General features: G+C 46.4%; 2 protein-coding genes across 2 annotated transcripts in view; one reads left to right on the forward strand and one right to left on the reverse strand.

Moving 5' to 3' along the window:
* Window positions 1-4,767, reverse strand: part of FANCM (FA complementation group M) — a 176,710-nt gene extending 171,943 nt beyond the window's left edge. The window contains exon 1 of the mRNA XM_083167295.1: window positions 3,973-4,767. Within this exon, the coding sequence (XP_083023421.1) occupies window positions 3,973-4,624 (652 nt within the window). The 5' untranslated portion in view covers window positions 4,625-4,767. The remainder of the gene's footprint in view (window positions 1-3,972) is intronic.
* A 55-nt stretch (window positions 4,768-4,822) lies between these two features.
* FKBP3 (FKBP prolyl isomerase 3) lies at window positions 4,823-19,345 on the forward strand. The gene is made up of 7 exons (XM_083167296.1): window positions 4,823-4,997; window positions 7,095-7,196; window positions 8,994-9,101; window positions 9,940-10,075; window positions 11,376-11,443; window positions 11,755-11,852; window positions 19,182-19,345. The coding sequence occupies exons 1-7, from the start codon at window positions 4,875-4,877 to the stop codon at window positions 19,234-19,236; spliced, it is 690 nt and encodes a 229-aa protein (XP_083023422.1). The 5' UTR covers window positions 4,823-4,874; the 3' UTR covers window positions 19,237-19,345.
* The last annotated feature ends 1,315 nt before the right edge of the window (window positions 19,346-20,660 follow it).

The raw sequence follows: 20,660 nt of genomic DNA on the forward strand, positions 1-20,660 counted from the left end.
TATATAACACATGGTGGGGATAGAACCCATGACCTCAGTGCTGTGAGGCAGTAATGTAACCATTACACCATCCATACTGCACCGTATATATAACACATGGTGGGGATAGAACCCATGACCTCAGTGCTGTGAGGCAGTAATGCTAACCATTACACCATCCATACTGCCCCGTATATATAACACATGGTGGGGATAGAACCCATGACCTCAGTGCTGTGAGGCAGTAATGCTAACCATTACACCGTCCGTACTGCCCCGTATATATAACACATGGTGGGGATAGAACCCATGACCTCAGTGCTGTGAGGCAGTAATGCTAACCATTACACCGTCCGTACTGCCCCGTATATATAACACATGGTGGGGATAGAACCCATGACCTCAGTGCTGTGAGGCAGTAATGCTAACCATTACACCATCCATACTGCACCGTATATATAACACATGGTGGGGATAGAACCCATGACCTCAGCGCTGTGAGGCAGTAATACTAACCATTACACCATCCGTACTTCCCCGTATATATAACACATGGTGGGGATAGAACCCATGACCTCAGCGCTGTGAGGCAGTAATGCTAACCATTACACCATCCGTACTGCCCCGTATATATAACACATGGTGGGGATAGAACCCATGACATCAGCGCTGTGAGGCAGTAATGCTAACCATTACACCGTCCGTACTGCCCTGTATATATAACACATGGTGGGGATAGAACCCATGACCTCAGTGCTGTGAGGCAGTAATGTAACCATTACACCGTCCGTACTGCCCCGTATATATAACACATGGTGGGGATAGAACCCATGACCTCAGCGCTGTGAGGCAGTAATGCTAACCATTACACCATCCGTACTTCCCCGTATATATAACACATGGTGGGGATAGAACCCATGACCTCAGCGCTGTGAGGCAGTAATGCTAACCATTACACCATCCGTACTGCCCCGTATATATAACACATGGTGGGGATAGAACCCATGACATCAGCGCTGTGAGGCAGTAATGCTAACCATTACACCATCCATACTGCCCCGTATATATAACACATGGTGGGGATAGAACCCATGACATCAGCACTGTGAGGCAGTAATGTAACCATTACACTGTCCGTACTGCCCCGTATATATAACACATGGTGGGGATAGAACCCATGACATCAGTGCTGTGAGGCAGTAATGCTAACCATTACACCATCTGTACTGCTGTGTATATATAACACATGGTGGGGATAGAACCCATGACCTCAGTGCTGTGAGGCAGTAATGTAACCATTACACCGTCCGTACTGCCCCGTATATATAACACATGGTGGGAATAGAACCCATGACATCAGCACTGTGAGGCAGTAATGTAACCATTACACTGTCCGTACTGTCCGTACTGCCCCGTATATATAACACATGGTGGGGATAGAACCCATGACATCAGTGTTGTGAGGCAGTAATGCTAACCATTACACCATCCGTACTGCTGTGTATATATAACACATGGTGGGGATAGAACCCATGACATCAGCGCTGTGAGGCAGTAATGTAACCATTACACCATCCGTACTGCCCCGTATATATAACACATGGTGGGGATAGAACCCATGACATCAGCACTGTGAGGCAGTAATGTAACCATTACACCATCCGTACTGCCCCGTATATATAACACATGGTGGGGTCCATTACACCAGGACTTGATAAATTTCTTTCAAATCTAGGAGCCAGGATGAAAGTGTAGGAGCCAGACAAACTAACGAGAGGGGCAATGCGTGCCAAAAATCCCCACATGCGTGTGAATGGATGATTAGCATAAACATCCATTCGCAGCTTGCAAGCAGGGAGGAAATCATTACAGTACTCGCAGATCTGAGACATCTCTGGTGTCTCAGATCTACGAGCGCCCTCAGCAGGAAGCAGACGGGCAGCTGACACCCGCTGACTTCAGCTGCCCGACCCCCGCCACCGCCAGGTCCGAGCGGTACAGCGAACAAGCAGTTCACCGTGCCCGCATGCACCAGACGTCTGCTCATGCGCATAAGCTAAAAATCAAATCAGAATAACTCCCATTATACCATTCTTCAGTCAAGGAAGCCGTCTCAGTTACATAATAGGGACAGTGGACTCATCAGACTGGCAGGTGGAGGGGGTATAGCAGCAGGAGTCCTGGGAGAACCTGACTGAACCTCACAGACAGCAGGGCCACTTTCTTGGTGGAATACAGTGGCAGCGGAGAGCAGGCAGGAGGGCAGCACCTGTCTCAATATGCAGCAGCAGCAGCCAGCTCCTGGCAGCCATGATTCAGCTGCTGTCACCAGGTACTGACCAGCCAGCAGTCCGTGCCCCACAGTAGACCATGCAGGGGACAGGAGGACGCAGCCTCTGGGGAAGCAACTGGAGATTGGGCGGCGGCCGGCGCCAGCACTCCCGGCTGGGATCTGCAGACAGGAGGAGTCAACAAAGGTTGAGGTGTGAAGGCAGGAGGGGGACTGGTGTGCAGCCGCGGCTGGTATCCTGGCGTGCAGCCGCGGGGATCTGGGGGCTGGTATCCTGGCGTCGCGGGCATCCTGGGGCTGGTATCCTGGCGTGCAGCCGGGGGCTGGTATCCTGGCGTATCGGGTTCTTAGACCTCAGTGCACGCTGATTAGGCCACACCCCTGTCGGCTTGAGTTTTGTAATAGCCGCGGCAGAACTGCTCTCATACAGCCGGGTGAGTTGTGTACATCGCTCTGCCCGGCTGTTACAACAAGTGTGCCCGGCCATGACCAGATTCTGCTTCCTCACCCAAAAAATCTGGTCACCAGGAAGCAGAATCTGGTCGCCATGGCGACCTGGCCCCCCGAAGTTTGTCAAGCCCTGCATTACACCGTCTGTACCCTATTAACCATTATCCCATTAGGTCATGCTAAAAGTGTGGCTGGGCATGCTGGGATGCGTTGTTTCTATAGATGTGCAGGTTCGGCTTTACCCAGATTTCAAAATGGGATCTTATTGGTTATCGGCTGTCATATGTTTTGGCTTCCAAAGATGTGACAGCAGGATAGCCAATAAGATCTGGGTAAATCTGTACTTGCACATCTCTAGAGATGGAGTGCTACATGTTCAATATGCTTGTTCTAGAAACATAGAATTTGACGGCAGATAAGAACCATTTGGCACATCTAGTCTGCCCCCTTGTTAACAAAATGGGGAGATAATCAGAGAACCCGCTTCCTGCTGTGCCACAATGATCAACACATGGAAAGGTCGACATGAGGGATTTTCCTTTACGGGTTTGTGTCAACATTGACACCTGAGCACGCAGACTGCCAAATACTGTAATCTGTACTCTCACTTTACTTGCCATGCTACGTTTTTTTTTTTAAACACATGAAAAAGTAATGTCGACCTTTTCATGTGTTGACTATGTCAACCTTTTGTCAATGTTGACCTGCCATCCCCAACACTCCAGATTTTAAATAGAGTATATCCATGGCTCAGCACAGACGGTTGAATCAATTGACTGAGGTAATAATTAAGGGGTAGATTTATTAAGCTCGGTGAAGTGATAAAAGGTCTGGTTTTTATCACCGGCCAATCAGCTCCTACCTGTGAAGTTACAGGCTTGATTTGAAATATGACAGGTAGGAGCTGATTGGCCGGTGATAAAAACCAGACAGTTTATCAATTCACCGAGCTTAATATAAATCTATCCCTCAGTCCCTTGTGGCCAAGCATGGATATTCTTAAAACCTAGTCCGTAAAGGAGCCCCGAGGACAAGTTTGGGAACCTCTGCCTTAGGTATACATTGATTTTGGTGTATTATCATGGAAATTGATCGTAAGAGCAAACTTTATACCTACATAATTATTCATCTGATAACTTCAAAATGGAACAGTTAAATGTGTAAAGGGAGGTGTAGGCTGGGCATATACATATAGAGCATCAGATCAATACTAACCCCATTATACGGACATATACCCAAACCACTACAATTACCTGTCAGCTCCACCATGTGTCTCTGGGGGATCCCCATGACACGAAAACAGGACTCAATCTGCTGTGCCACCAGTGGCTTGGTCGGGGCCATAAAGACGACTTTTCCAGACGGGTACCACCGGTAGAAGTTATACATGACCACAGCAGCGATGAAAGTCTTACCCAGGCCCGTGGGCAGGCAGACCAACGTGTTGTGCAAAAGGGCGGTGTGTGCCATGCTGAACTGGTACTCCCGCACTGGGAAGTTGGTGGGGTAAATCCATATGTTGCCAGCAGACAGGTCAAAGCCTGGCAAACTCTGGATGTCAGTGGCCTCAGGGGGAGGGCAGGGAAGGGGGTCACTGCTGCTACTGATGGCATGGGGCATAGGCAGGCTCTGGCCATGGTGGCTGGCAGACTGATGGAAGGTTTTCTCTGCCTCATAGACAGCCACAAGCATAACATCATCATCATCCTCCTCCTCCTCCTGCACCACAGGTTGGGGTGCTGCTAGGGGGGCGACCCTGGGAGGGGGGTCCTGGCACCTACCACCCTTCCCCTTTCTTGCAGTCTTTGATTTGCTCTTTTTGGTCGGGGCTTCTGCACCTCTCGTGGGCTCAGGGGCCACACCAGCACCCCACGTCTGGAAGAGGGTCCTCTGTTTCCCGTTCATCCCCCAGCAGGCCGCTCGGGTCCATACATCCCTGACATACACATAACAACCACTACGTTCTCTGTCAGGAGATTGAAATCAACGCGCCGGTAACACGTCACGGCAGGAAGTGACAGCCTGTTCCACCTCCAATATGGCGCCTGTACGCCGACGACGACGTCGTCATGGCCTGTTCCGCTTCCGCTGCTAAAGTTTCGACTGTTTAAGAAAAAAAAAAAAAAGAAAACCGCTCTCACACACACGTGGTACCATGGCCGCACCAGCACCAGCAGCCGGTGAGCCGATCCGGGAGTGGAACGAGGAGACTCTGCATGGCGATGGGCTGTCCAAGAAAGATGTCATCTTGTTCCTGCAGCAGCACGGCTCAGACTCGGTACCTGCAGCTCTTACTATGCTGCCGCTGGAGAACTACAGGTCCCAGCATGCCCTACCCTTTAGGAACCCTATTGCAGGGCTTGCTGAGCCTTGTGGTTCCACAGCAGCTTAGCAGCTACCAATGGCTATAAGCTTGATGCACCCCCTCAGGGGGAGATGTGCTAATCATTGGAGAGAGATAAAGTGCTAGCCAATCAGCTCCTCGCTGCCATTTGTCAAGCACAGCCTATAACATGGCAATTAGGAGCTGCAACTTTATCTCTGCCATCTGTAGTGCCTGCCCCCCACCCCCTAGGCCAGATGTGCTAAACTGTAGAAAGAGGTTGTGGAGAGAGATAAAGTACCAGCCAACCGCTCCTAAATGACAGGCACTGGTTGTTTATCACTCTCCACATTCACTTATTGAGGCTTGGGTGGATCTCTAAATAATAGCGGTATAAATGGCCAGCCCAGATCTCGGGTGTCGTAGGGCCTGATTCTGAGTCGTACGCAGCTCGGTATGCGGATGCATCCGTAGTTGCGTCTTCCAGCGTACACATCGTGTTCTGCCCATTTTATCGCCCCGCAGTCACAGCCGCCATTGCTAGTATGGGCCTTTATAGCTACCCCGTAGTGAGTGGGTGCAGGCGATCCGTCTGATGAATGCACCACCATAAGGGGCATACACGGAGCAATTTGTGCTTTTTTTTCTAAGCGATCTGTCTAAATGGCTTAAAAGAAGCACAAATCGTTCCGTATCGCAAGCTCTGATATTTTGTGCATGCAATAAATATCTGGTAAGATTGCCTAGGACTTAGCACTGATCGCTATGCACAAAATCCACCCTTAGAGAACGCACAATAGGGTGCGGCTCTTTCCATGTGCTCAGAAAACAGTTCTATGAGCATTATTGCCCCCCTGAAAACACTCTATTAGAGGCCAAGATTAGTCAAATTTGGAATTACTCAGAGATTTGTACATTCAATGGCGCATGCGCAGTTTGGTAAGATTCGCTAGATGCAGGCACATACAGAACTGCTTGCCGCTCTGAATCGGTCCATCATCTGCAAGGCTGTAGATCAGGGATGGGGACCCTTTGGCCCTCCAGCTGTTGTTGAACTAAACATCCCAGCAAGCCTTGCTACAGTTTTGCTATTTGGTCCTGCTAAAACTGTTGAAAGGAATGCTGGGATATGTAGTTCAACAACAGCTGGAGGGCTGAAGGTTCCTCATCCCTGCTGTAGATTAAACTTGTGTATCGTAAGGAATATGGTGCCATTTGCTGAGAACCATAACGCTTGTTCAAGTCCTCCTGCATGTCTGTAAGCTGCACCTTCTAATATCTGAGTAATGTTAATACATCCCATCCCGTATCTGATTAGCTGTGCCTTAATTCAGGACATCTTATGATTTAATTCTGTGGTTGATTAAAACCATGAGAAATGCAGCCATGAAATTTAGCCAGCCACAGAGTGTAATTCATGTGTCCTTGATTTATATATCACTCTGCATCTAGTGCAAATGAATATTCTATCATAAGCATGTTCTTTATTGCATGTTGATCATTGTTCTTTGCCTTAAGCAGCAGCATGGGAACATATGATGGATGAAACGTGTTTGCTATGCAGCGTGGTATCCATGGAAGCGATCATATTATTTGACACCAGAAGAGGTCACTAGAACCTTAAGCTGGCCATACACTACGGCGACTTCTCCCCTCGATGATTCAGAATCATTGATGGTTTATTGTCGATGTCGAAACCTTTTGCCATCGCAGGGAGAGAACCAGATTTGGACCTTTTTTTATGCAATTTACCACAATCCCATAAAAAGTTGCCAAATTGCATTCACATTGCTAATACCCCTTTCAGATTGCACCTCATTATCGGGTTCATGCCGATTCGACCCAGTACTGCGTGCGAATTGGAAGGGTTTACCGGGTCCAGCAACCTGGGACTATGAATCAATAAAAAAGCAGGGAAATTACCAGATCTTTGCTGTGCAGTGTGAATAGGTTGATTAGGATGAGCAACCCTGTTCCCATTCACACTGATGGCAGCGCTTGGAGCAGTGTCTGTTACTTATTGGCTGACTTGCTAATCTGTTTTATTTCCAGTTTCTTGCAGATCAAAAATTACTGGGAAATATAAAAAATGTAGCGAAAACTGCGACCAAAGATCAGCTGATTACAGCTTATAACAAACTGTTTGAAACGAAGGTAATTACGATGCATGTATAACCTATTGCAGTGGTTCAGAATTATGGCACCCTAGAGTGTTAGTTTTTTTTCCCAAGGTACTCATAGGAAATACTTATTTATTACCAGTTATTTATATAGCACACACATATTCCCCAGCTCTTTACAGAGATACCTATGCAAGCATGGGGAGAACATAAAAACTCCACACTGTGATGTGAATCAAGCCAATGAGCTCAGTGTTGTGATGCAGAAATGCTAACCATTACACCGTCTGTGCTGCCGTGGTACTCCTTGTATATGCTGGGGAGAATACTACTTATCCGTTCATATTTCTGAGGCGCTATGTACTTTGTGTCTCTTCTTGGTATATCTAGAGAAATCTAATTAAATCAGCTATTGCAAGCATTCGTTTTGTTTATTATTTATTAATGCACTTAGGGGGCTATAAAGTAAATGACAGAGGCTAAACGATCCCCGGGGGGGGGGGGGGGGGGTAATTTAATTATACCTGATAGCCGGCACTATTGGGGATTTACTTTCACGTGCATGGTGAAACTATATTCCCCCAATCACAAAATCCCTGATAAGTGTAGTTTTGTTTGGGTTTTTATTTGATCACGAAAACACAGAGATCCAGGAACTTATCCCGGATCCATGTGTTTATTTACACAGAAAGGGATCAATTGCTCCACAAAACAAACACAAAAGCACATTAAATGAATTTCAGAGGAAAAAAATGTGAAGTTTCAAATTGACAGTGAGTAATTGAATTCCCCCGCCATAATTTGCAGCTTGAACCCATGCAGTTCCTCTTCCCTGCCTGGGGTGTCGCTGTCTGCTGTAATGCTTCTAGCACAGTGTGGTCTGTATATCAGCGCGCATGTTTTACGTAAAATACATTTCTGATGCACCTGCACAAAGAGATTCGTCTTCTATAGTTCTGCCTTGAGTGGATTCTGGACGTCTTAATTTTACAGTATTGTCAGCACAGAAGGTGTAATGGTTAGCAATATTGCCTCACAGCACTGAGGTCATGGGTTCCATTCCCATTATGGCTCTGTGTGGAGTTTGTATAGTCCCCCTGTGCTTGCGTGGGTTTCCTCCGGGTACTCCGGTTTCCTCCCACAATCCAAAAATAGGTCAATTGGGTCCCAGCATGAAATGTAACTCTACAATGTCTAGGTGTTCGTCTGGTAGGGAATATAGGTTGTAAGCTCCACTGGGGCAGGAACTGATGTGAATGGACACTTTTTCTCACTGTAAAGCGCTATGGATATTCTGCGCCATATAAATAATAAATTAACAGCTGTTAGCGGAGAACCTTGTCCACTATAGAAGTGGTGATGATCATAGTGCTAAATACAGTCTTTATTCCATTCAATGAACCTTGGTTGTGGGAGTAAATTCTAGATAAGGCCCTAGTTGGAATTTAACCCATGACCCCAGTCCTGAGAGGCAGAAATCTTACTGTACCGAACACTATATTTAGTTTGCAGGTCCTCTGCAGGGTTTCTGGGATCTTCAGGGATCCATATGGGACAAAAATCCCATATGGATGTATAGTGTTCATTCTATCACAGTATGATTTGTATTTCAGCAGGGAGATACAGACCAAACTGTGCTAGACAGCAAGAGTGCCACCACAGGCAGGAAAGGGGAAACTGCATGGTTTTTGAAAGGTGTCGGGTGCTAGAATGAACAATATATGGACATTGAATATAATATCAGGATATTCAGATCATCTATGTCCCACTCTATGAACTGTAGACGTTAGGACGGTCTAAAACTTTCATTTTTTTTTTTTCTGTTTTCAAGCGTTTCAAAGGCAAGGACAGTGTGGCTGATTTGGCAAAGGATGCTAAGGCTCTCAAAGTAGAGGATGCAAAGGTTGAAGAGACGAAGCCAGAAGAAGTGGTGGATGAGGTAAGTTGGGCAGAGTTAGTCTAGGGAGAGCCGCGATTGCTTCTGCATACAGAAGAACCACAGCAGATATGATGCCAGCACTCAGCAGAAACAGATTAGGAGGGAGATCTTGAACAGATCGCAAATAATTTTTAGACCATTGACCATTTTGGTAAAGACCAGCTATGAGTAACCCAAGTTTCTGTAGCATTTTTGGGTTACCCTCTGACATTTATCAAGCATAGTGGTACAGGCCATGTTTTAGAGCAGTGGTACCCAACCTGGGGTACTCCGCAGATCAGTTGGAGGTACTTTAAAATAATATTGATACAGAAGAAGAATTCTCCCATTGCCGTGGAGATGCACTGTTACGTACGTTCAGATGAACTGTTACGTCCGTTCAGCGTCTCCTCGTGCTTTTGCCCAACCAGCAATCCCCTGGGAGCTACCAGCGCTGCCCTCAGACATCAGCGTTTATCTGTCCCGTCCTGACATGGGTAGAGGAAATGGCGGCATTAGTCCTACAGGCGTTAGAGGGAACCCCGGAGACAGTACACAGCCAGAGGCACCTGATTCCTGACCGCACACTGCTCCTTTCCTACTCCTTAATATAAGGATACGCATACAGCTCACTTCCACTCCACTAGTAAGTACTGTGGATATTTCATATTGAGAGGAGGGGTAGTCCTAAATGAAATACCTAAACAAGGTGTACGGTAGAGGGGAAAAAAGAGTTGGGAACCGCTGTTTTAGAATGTTCCTAAAATAAATAATGGGGACATTATCTCATTCTGATGATTTTTTTTTTTTTCGTAGCCAGATATCTTCTGCTTTTACATTGTTTTTTCTCATTCACTAGGGGCCACCAAAATATGCAAAGTACATGCTGAGGAAGGGAGACAAGACTCATTATCCCAAAAAAGGGGACACTGTGCATTGCTGGTACACAGGATCTCTCGAGGACGGCACCGTGTTTGATACAAACATCTCAACAAGTAAGAACAACAATATATTCTTGTGTTTTATTTTTCACTCGTCTCCTTTCTTTTGTTGGACTTTTTCATGCTTTCTTATCCACTGGACTACACTTGGGAATGGTAAAGTGCACCGGGGGCTGCAGTATCGGAGCGAGGCACCATACCGGAAGAATGGCAAACGTAACAGGCTACAGCAGTGATGGGGGGCCCTTGGCACTCCAGCTGTTTTGAACTACATATTCCAGCATGCCCTGCAACCATTTTTGCATGTCCAAAAGGCAGAACTGTTGCGGGGCATTCTGGGATGTGTAGTTTAACAGCTGGAGTGCCAATTAGCCTGTTTTCACCCGATTCTGATAAATCAGGACAAATCGCACGTGTTTGACATCTGAATTGATGCGGTGTGAAATGGGTATTAGTAACAGCGTGTTGTTGCAGTGAGACCACGGAAGGACATTGCATAGTTGGGTCAAGCAAAACATTACAACAAGCAGTTTTCTAGAAACAAAAACTGTTTATTGTAAATGCAAAGAACATCTTCAATACAAGCAGCCTCGGCCAGGTCTCTGCAGTGAGGAACCTTAGGGCTGACTTCTGTATTAGGAGAGCGACTGGAAGGAGGTGACTGAGTGATGCTCCTCGTGCAGGATGTTGGTAATATGGAGAATGGGAGAATCCACTGATGTCTGCAGTTGTGAAGGTGACCACATAGCTGGTCACTGGTTTGTCAACAGGCACCATATTAATAATGTAACAAACGTTTGTGGGGATACCTGCGATGTGTACTTAGTAATAGCACCTAACTTATTGTCATCGATCTCGTATCTACTAATCAATCTTATATCTATATGTATCTGTCCTATCTGAAATCTATGCTACAGTATATCTATCTAACGGCAGATCGGCCAAGTGGTTGTTATCTGCCATATAATTCCATGTTTCCATCATATGTGACCAGACCAATTAAAGTCTGAATCTTCACACTCACAAGTCCTTTCCCTTCAAACGCCCGGCCATCCTCTTAGCACCACAAATAAACGCATCCTCTCCTGCCGCAACTGACTACAGAATTTATCTGTGCTGCTCGCTACCTCTGGAAATCTCTCCCTCTTCTCTATCAGACTCTCAACATCTCCTAACAAACTCTCATGATTCCCAGCCATCTCCCATCCTGTTTCATGCTCACTGTGTACCCCATCTGTGTGTCTGTCTGACCCTCCCCTTTTTAGAATGTAAGCAAGCAGGCTGCCAAATAAATAAAGGATCACAATAATCTTGTGTCTAGGTTTAAATGTGATTCTTAATACTCTTTAACCAGGTGCAAAGAAGAAGAAAGCTACCAAGCCTCTGGCCTTTAAAGTCGGTCTTGGTAAAGTAATAAGAGGGGTAAGTGCAAACAAAGGGTTCAGTTATATATATATTCATTATTTTATTTTTATTTTTTGCATTCTCTTTTTCACTTTCTCTTTTTCACTTTCTTTCTCCATTTTCTTTCTCTTTTTTCACTTTCTCTTTTTTTTTCACTTTTTCTCTTTCACCTTTTCTTTTTCACACTTTTTCTTTCTCTTTTTCACACTTTTTCTTTCTCTTTTTCACACTTTTTCTTTCTCTTTTTCACACTTTTTCTTTTTTCACTTTCTTTCTCTTTTGTGCATACAGTTTCTTCAGTGTCTTCAGTTTCCCTGTTCTTCTTTCAGTGGGATGAAGCCCTTTTGACTATGAGCAAAGGAGAAAAGGCCAAACTTGAGATTGAGCCAGAATGGGCCTATGGTAAGAAAGGCCAGCCTGACGCCAAGTATCCTTCACCTGCTCTTAACCGTTCTGATTTAGACCCAGGTCACTGCAGCTGTTCTGTCAGCTTAACGAGAAAAGCGTTTCTGCTCTTTATAGGGTACTATAGTGGTGTTGGGTCTTGTGCGCTTTCACACTGTGTACACAAGTGTATGCTACTCAGGCTCCTCTCCATTTTACAGCAGTAGGAGTGTAACGGGGTGGAAACAGAGCATTTGTATGTAGCATATACTACTGTGCATTGAGGGTAGCATTACTGCATCATAGCATTCTCACCGTGGCCCCAACTGTGTTGAGTTTGTATGTTCTCCACGTAACTGGGTGGGTTTCCTCCGGGTACTCCGGTTTTGCTCCCACATCCAAATATATACTGGTAGGTTCATTTGCAACCTATAAAATTAACTCTAGTTGAATGAGCTGGGAAATAGATTGTGATCTCCCACTGGTGATCACTGACTGATGTGTCAGTGTGTCAGATCACTGTGATCTCCCACTGGTGCGGGGACTGATGTGAATGGACAGATTCTCTGTAACGTGCTGCGGAGTATGTGCGCGCTATATAAATAACTGGTAATAAATAATTCTAACAAATAGAAACATTCCGTTTTATGCACAATATATTTATTTCTTCTACGATCCCCATGGCAGCCATGACAGTGGGATATTCCCCTCCTCCTACCAGATTAGACAGGACTTTTTTCAGGGACCGCCCCCCTTGGGTATAACAGCTCACACCTCCCTTTCCTCTGTGTCTTTTTCTCCTGTCTCCGTCTAGATAGGACAGGCAGGGCGTTATTTTATTTTTAAACAGGGCTACCTCTTTACACTTATGGGATGGCTTCCCGGGAAGAAGGAGAGCTGCGGAGGAGTGTGGCCTTTGAGATACCTGCCTCCAGCAGCTACTAAGGGTAAGGACTGTGCTTAGCGCCAGTTACTTGCTAAAATCCCGGCAGCATGTCATTTGCAAAAAACCCCCGTTTCTGTGTGGGTGTATAGCGGCGTTACCTTTAGGCATCTGGGCTGTGTAAACACGCTGGGAGACAGAGCTGGCAGGGAGGCTGTCACGTGGCTGTCAGCGCGTGTAAGCGTCTGGCTGGGAGCCGACGCTGAGAGCTGCCGGGTGCTGAGACGCGTGCGGCGGAAGTGCGCATAAAACGTCACTTCCGCCGGCGTGGTGCACCAAGTGTGCACCTGAATGTTGTCCCCGGAAACGGGGACCGGATTTTTGGTTCCGCTTTGCGGAAATAGGCGCAGGAATCGCCAGACAGAAAACGCTGCTGGCATATGAAGAGTTAAAGCTGTCCTAATATAAACGGACATGCATTGCAGCTTCTATGGTGTTGTACAAGCAGCAGAACCATGGAAGAAAGCCAGCAGCAGCAAGGGCCTTCTTCCCAGCAGCCTGACATTGCCCCTTTGAGGTAAGCCCTTTGGTTTTTGGGCATTAGTTGATTTTATTTTTGCATGATACTAGTTAGGTTTCTGCTTTGTTTCCAGTGTGCCTAAATCACCTGTTCATAAGAAAAGGACAGCTAAGAAGAAATTCCTTACCTGTACTTGCATGAGTTGTGACAAGGCATTTGCTAGTGCTGATAAGAGGACTCTGTGTGAAGAATGTGACAAAATCCCACAGCCTAAGGTGGATAAGTCGGACCAATCGGATGTCCTTAAAAAACTAATGGATTGGATGCAAAAGTCATTCGTCTCTAAGGAGGAGTTCTTGCAGTCTCAGAAACCCAAGAGGTCTCGGGAGCAGGCTGGAATGCTGACAGAAGGGGGTGGTTCTTCGGAGGAGTTAGAACCATTGGAGGCAGAGGACATTGAGGAAGGTGAAATAGAGGAAGATGTGAGATCTTTCAACCTCGAATTGGTGGAAAGTGTGTTGAAAAGCATTTACAAATCCATGAATTACCCGGAAGTTTCAGACACCACAGCAGATCCACTTTTCGAAGATAGATCGAAGAAAGGAAGAACCTTCCCGGTTCACAAAGTAGTCCGTGAGATGATCAATAAAGAATGGGTCAACACGGATAAAAGGATGGCCGGATGGGCCAGAGTGGATAAAATGTATCCTTTCAAAGATGAGGATTTCCTGAAGTGGTGTCTAGTGCCTAAGGTTGACGCAGCGGTGGCAGAGCTGACGTCTAGAACAACCATACCGATGGAAGATGGGGCGGCGTTTAAAGACGCTATGGAAAGGAAGATCGAAAATTCGCTTAGGAAATTGCACCAGACCTCTGCGCTATCGCTTAAGTCCAGTGTGGCTATTGCTTCGGTGGCAAGGGCAATGAGGTTATGGTCGTCGGAGCTCCATACAGACATAACCGAGAAGATTTCCAAGCAATATCTGCTGAGAAGCTTACAGACCATACAGAAGTCTATCGAATACCTGTGTGAGGCCTCTTTGGACGCGGTGTCGTTCTCGGCTAAGGCGATGGCACAAGGAGTGACGGCCAGGAGGGCGCTCTGGCTCAAACCAAGGAGTGCGGATGCCAATTCCAAGAATCGTCTAACGGCACTACCCTTTGAAGGCGGGTTCTTGTTCGGCTCAAAATTGGATTCGATGATCCAGAGAATTTCGGGGGGGAAGTCCGTGAGACTACCCCAAGACAGGAGGAATAGGTTTCCCATACCTACCTCTAGCAGGCAGAATTATAGAGAGGCAAGAAGTTATCGGCCCGGTCGCCAGTACTCCCGTAGGGGGAATCCGAATATGACTCGCCAGTCCTTTCGTCAACAGTATCGGAGAGGTTCCAAGTTATGACGGTGGTTCAATGGTGAGAGTTGGAGCCCGGTTGTTTCAGTTTTCGGAAGTCTGGAAGACATCGATATCAGACAGATGGGTCAACAACATTGTGGAAAGGGGCTACCAAATAGAATTTCTAAGGAGGCCTTGGAAGAACAAATTTGTCAGGTCAAGAGTTCCAGTGAAGAAACTGGAAAAAGAGACTCTCACCTTGAAGATTCTACAGCTTCTACAAATAGGAGCAATAGAACATGTCCCGAAAGACCAAGTAGGTCTGGGGTATTATTCGAATCTCTTCTTAGTGGAGAAGAGTACAGGTGGTTTCAGGACCATCTTGGACCTGAGAGGATTGAATCTCTTTATCAAGAAACTAAAGTTCAAGATGGAAACTATAAGTTCTATCCTTATGGGTCTCAGACAAGAAGATTGGTTAGCGTCCATAGACCTGAAAGATGCTTATTATCACGTCCCCGTGTCACTAGAGGACAGAAAGTTTCTCAGGTTCTCGCTTCTCGACCAACATTATCAATTCACCTGCCTTCCCTTCGGGCTCAGGACATCGCCGAGAGTGTTCACAAAAGTCTTGGTGACACTTGTGGCAGAACTAAGGAAGCAGGGAGTCCAAATCTGGCCGTACCTGGACGACCTATTGCTGGCAGGAAGATCAGTGAAAGAGGTCCAGATGAGTGTCAAAACTACAATAGAATTTCTGCAGGAGCATGGTTGGGTGATCAACCAAGAAAAAAGTCAGCTACAGCCATCCCAGACAATCAAGTTCCTGGGTGTTCTTATAGACACAGTAAAGTTTTCAGTGAGCCTGTCGGTAGACCGCTGTCTGAAAATACAAAATCTGACGCAACTGTTATTGACAAAGGGAAGATGCTCCCTGAAGATGGCTCTACAGCTTCTAGGGATGATGACATCGTGTATAATATCATTCCATGGGCCCAGTGGTACATGAGGAAGCTACAGTGGCAGTTGCTCCCATTCATGAAGAATCAGACCCACGACGGGTTCCAGATAGTCCTGAATGCCAAGACGAAGAATTCGTTAAGGTGGTGGAGCTCTGGCTTGAGGAAAAGAAGCTCCAGTCTCTCAAGCCCAGAATTTGTGGTGATGACGACCGATGCGAGTCTTCAAGGTTGGGGCGCTCACCACGGGAGGAGCTCGGTACAAGGGTCTTGGACCACAGAAGAGAGTGCAAGGTCATCCAATGTCAGAGAACTGCTCGCCGTTTGGGAAGCAATCTGTTGCCTACAAGACAAACTTCGGAATACCAACCTAAGGATCATGTCAGACAATATGACAGTAGTGGCACATATAAACCACCAAGGGGGTACAAGGAGTTTACCTGTACTGAGAGTGTTGGAGAAGATCATGTCGTGGGCAGTGAACAACCTGCAATCGATCTCGGCCGTGTACATTCCGGGTCCAGAGAACACTGTAGCGGACTTTCTAAGTCGCAAGAGGATTCTGCCAGGAGAATGGGAGTTGGACTCGAAGGTTTTCAGACAAATAGTCGCCAGATTTGGCGAACCCGAGATAGACCTGATGGCTTCGTTCTCCAACAAGAAGGTGAGCAGATTCTGCTCGAAATCCTTTCACCCACAAGCCACGGCACTGGACACGTTTTCAGTGAAATGGGAGTTCACTCTGGGATATGTCTTCCCGCCATTTCCCATGATCAGCAGAGTGCTCAAGAAAATCAGAGAGGACCGAGTGGAAGTACTGGTAGTGCTTCCATTTTGGCCGAGAAGAGCCTGGTTTACTTCAGTGTTGAGGATGGCGGTGCAACCACCTTGGGTGTTGCCGGTGATACCAGACCTGTTGAAACAGGGACCAATATGTCATCCAGAGCCAGAAAGCTTCTCGCTGAGGGCATGGCGATTGAGCGGGCGACCCTGAAGCGTCATAACTTGTCTGAACAAGTGACCGAATTGTTGTTGAAAGCAAGGAAAGAAGGTTCCTCGCTAATATATTACAAAACCTGGAAGAAGTTCATCTCATGGGGGAACTTTGAGGGTCAGTTTGCCGATATCTCTACGGCCAAAGTCTTGCAATTCCTGTATGAAGGGTTCGAGTTGGGGCTGGCGGTAGCCACCATTAAGTCACAGATTTCTGCTCTCAGTGTACTGTTGGACAGAAGATTAGCTGAAGAAAAGCTGGTAAAGAAGTTCTGCAGAGCAATCAAGGGAATACGGCCCCCAAGAAAATCTTTAGTGGCTCCTTGGGATCTGAATTTGGTGCTAAAAGCACTGATGCTACAGCCATTTGAACCCCTGGAAGACTCTTCGGTAAAGTACCTAACATGGAAGGTACTGTTCCTGATAGCTATAACTTCGGCGAGGAGGGTCAGCGAGATTCAGGCCCTCTGGATCAAGGAACCGTACCTAGTGATCTTCCCTGACAGGGTTGTGCTGAGAACTCACCCAGACTTCATGCCGAAAGTCATATCAGCGTTCCACTTAAATCAGGAAATATCCTTGCCTAGGTTTTTCCCTGAGCCGATTAATGACGAACAGAAGGCCTATCATACGCTGGATCTGGTGAGAGCAGTTTCAGTGTATCTGGACCGTACAAAGGAGATCAGAAAGTCCGATCACTTATTCATTATCCCTGAGGGTCCGAAGAAGGGCTCTAGGGCCACGAAACAAACCATTTCGAGATGGGTACGAGAAGTTATCGTATTCGCCTACAAAAATGAAGATAAGAGACCGCCTCCAATCATCAAGGCACATTCAACCAGGGCAGTGGCCACATCATGGGCTAGAAGGGCCAAGGCGTCAGTATCGGAGATCTGTCAAGCCGCTACATGGTCATCCGTCCATACCTTTACTAACCACTATGCCTTGAATGTGTCTACAGCCCACTTTGGGAATCTTGTAATCGAAGAGGCCTTGTCCATAAGATAAGTCTCTTGAATAAATCACTGTTACATTCATATTGGCTCCCTCCCGTTTATTGTACAGCTTGGGTATGTCCCACTGTCATGGCTGCCATGGGGATCGTAGAAGAAATATGCGAATTATACTCACCGATAATTCCTTTTCTTCCTAGAGATCCCATGGCAGCCACTTATTTCCCACCCTTTGTGTTAGAAGTTTTTTCAGGGACGTTGGTGCGGAGACACTCGAAAGACACAGAGGAAAGGGAGGTGTGAGCTGTTATACCCAAGGGGGGCGGTCCCTGAAAAAAGTCCTGTCTAATCTGGTAGGAGGAGGGGAATATCCCACTGTCATGGCTGCCATGGGATCTCTAGGAAGAAAAGGAATTATCGGTGAGTATAATTCGCGTATTTTGTGCACGATTTCTTAATGTGTGTACCTGGCTGTTTTCTGTACCACGGAGTGATGGTTCGCAGCTTCAGCCATCAGGATATTGGCCCTTATTCTGGTTCACTCGCAAAGGCAATTTCCTTCTCAAATGGACAAAACCATGTGCACTGCAGGGGGGGGGGCAGAGAATTTGATTTGAGTGAGGTATATTTTTCTGTGCAGGGAAAATACTGACTGCTTTGTTTTTACGCTGCAATATAGATCTTGCTTTGAAGTAAAACCCCACCCAAATCTAACTCTCTCTGCATGTTACATCTGCCCCACCTGCAGTGCACATGGTTTTGTCCATTTGAGAAGGAATTTGCCTTTGCAAGTGAACCAGAATAAGGGCCATTATGTGTTGTGCGGTAGTCAGGGGAGACTTATGAGAGCAAGGGTTCATGTGGGTCCATTCCTCATATTGACGCCTGCGTGCTGAATATTGTCCTACTGACAGAGCCTACCGCGCATGCTCGATTGTATGGGAACCTCAGCTGGCTCTATGTTCCCAGTGAGTTATCTACTTTCCTTTTATCCCAGTAGATTCAGTAGGCCTGTAGTGTTGTCCCCTCTTCACTCAGATGCCGGTGTGCTCCCTGCACCTATTGTATATAAGAACTAAAGACTGGGTTCCACCAAATATCCGTTCCCACTGTCAGTGAATATATTGAAGCTCGTATAGAAAGACCATAAGCTGGAAAGTTTGGGATCATGAGACATCGCTACACTGTACTAAGTGACTGGAGGCACAAACTTACACATGCTGCATTTACAGCTTCACTTTCAGTGTGGTAGAGGTAAAGCAAGGGTGGGGAACCTTCGGCCCTCCAGCTGTTGTTCAACTACACATCCCAGCATGCCCTGCAACAGTTTTAGCATAGCCAAATAGCAAAACTGTAGCAGGGCATGCTGGGATGTGTAGTTGAACAACAGCTGGAGGGCCGAAGGTGCCTGATCATCATCATACAGATAAAAAGTAACAGACCATTTAATTTAGCAGAAATGCCATATTTCCGTCTGTGCCCTGCCGTGGTTGTGCCGGCTTCATTTAGTGTTTCAGATAAAAGCGGAACTAGAGGACGAGTGCCCAAGCGCCTGCAGCCGATTGCCCGTTATTGCTATGTTCTATCTCTTTGTCACATATAATGGGATGGATACATTTCATAGCCTGGATTACAGGATCATTACTTACCTTGCTGTCGAGGTTCATCTTGGTGACACTGCGGAGGTAGGTGAAATTACGGATCGGATTTTCCTTTACCATGTTACTCAGAATCCCACCTAATGCTAAGCTGATCTTTGAAGTGGAGCTGGTTTCTATCGAATGAATATATACATGCACGTTGCCCTGCGGACACGCCAATATGCCATGGAAGGATCACTTTTGTTTACACAGCTGCTGCCAACAAACCTGTAAATAAAACTCTTTTCAGATTATTTCTGTTGTTGTACTTGTGTTAAACACACACACCGGCTAAGTTATGTGTATTACTCTGGTCAGAACTTACATGTGTACAGATACAGTCTCCTTGTCCGCTGTACTGATTAATACCCCCTTTTTTTTTTTTTTTACACCAAAAAGTTAGTAGCTGGGCTGAACTTTTCCAGCACTTGGAGATGACTAATGAGGCCTACACACAGTGACACCGCTAGATTTGTGCTCAAAATTGCTCAACTCCGCTGAGAACACTGGCCCTGCCTATTAACTAGATTTATTCAGCGTGCTGGGTATTAGTTGCTCGGCAGTGGCACCGCCTGTCACTATGACCCCTACACCAGTGCCGAATTTCCCATTAGGCACGTGAGGCACGTGCCTAGGGGTGGCACATGTTTGGTGGCGGCACTTGGATGCATGTGACAGTACTGTTAGCCTGAAATGTACCAGTAACTGCAAAATATCCACTGTACTGTACCATATTCCATCCTGAATAGAGTGTAAATGAATAGGACATGCATGTACTGCCCCTGTAAGTGGTCCTACTTAGTAAATATGTATACATAATTAAAAAGTTACAGTTGTTGGCTTTTTTTATTATTATATTAAATTTGCAATTAAATGAGGGCTTATAACTAATCAATAAAAATAATACAATTAGGCAGAGGGGTGGCCATTATTGTAGTGCCTATGGGAGCCCTCACCCCTAAATCCGCCCATGCCCTACACACAGAGCAATGTAGGGACATCTGGTGAGATTGCTTAGATAAATGCCTTTAAATCCCTACGTGTGTAGTCCCCATATGTTCTCCAATTGATGGGTCTGCCCCCAAGCAGGGATTGGTGTTCTCTACATTCTTTCGACTGAGTGCACAGTGTTGAGGCCGCCTGTGTAAATGGAAGTAAATAGTGGATATTCTGCCAAAGCCCAACCGAACCTGAACAGGTCTCTGTGGATGCTGTAAACAGGTAAGAACTGAACTGCAGGAGGCTGAGTCTGAGGAGTAACTACGGTGATTACTTTCTTATCTTCTGCTGTAGTCACATTATGTTAATGCTAGTGTCTGTCCTTCCCTTGTATACAAGCGCGTGTATGAGGGTGTAAGGATTGTGACGCTTCCTTGGTGCACCTTCAGGCGTAACATCCCACTTGGTGCCTGTTCAGTCACTACCATTGGAACTTCCACCAGACCCATTCTAGGTGTACATTCTCGCTCACAGCATGGCCTCCACTGCCAGTAATGGTTTATCTGATGTTTGCTACCACTTCTGCCCAGAAGTAGGGCCATCTCTGCCCAGGAACGTACGATACTTTTC

Source organism: Crinia signifera, chromosome 12 (assembly GCF_055691185.1).
Source record: "Crinia signifera chromosome 12, ASM5569118v1, whole genome shotgun sequence".
NCBI lineage: Eukaryota > Metazoa > Chordata > Amphibia > Anura > Myobatrachidae > Crinia > Crinia signifera.

Excerpts from the sequence above, each read along its gene's own strand:
- FKBP3 (XM_083167296.1), top strand. The coding sequence starts at position 4,875 with ATGGCCGCACCAGCACCAGCAGCCGGTGAGCCGATCCGGGAGTGGAAC. Across the intron at positions 7,197-8,993 it reads ACAAACTGTTTGAAACGAAG|CGTTTCAAAGGCAAGGACAG; the intron begins GTAATTACGATG and ends TCTGTTTTCAAG. Across the intron at positions 11,853-19,181 it reads AAAGGCCAGCCTGACGCCAA|AATCCCACCTAATGCTAAGC; the intron begins GTATCCTTCACC and ends CATGTTACTCAG.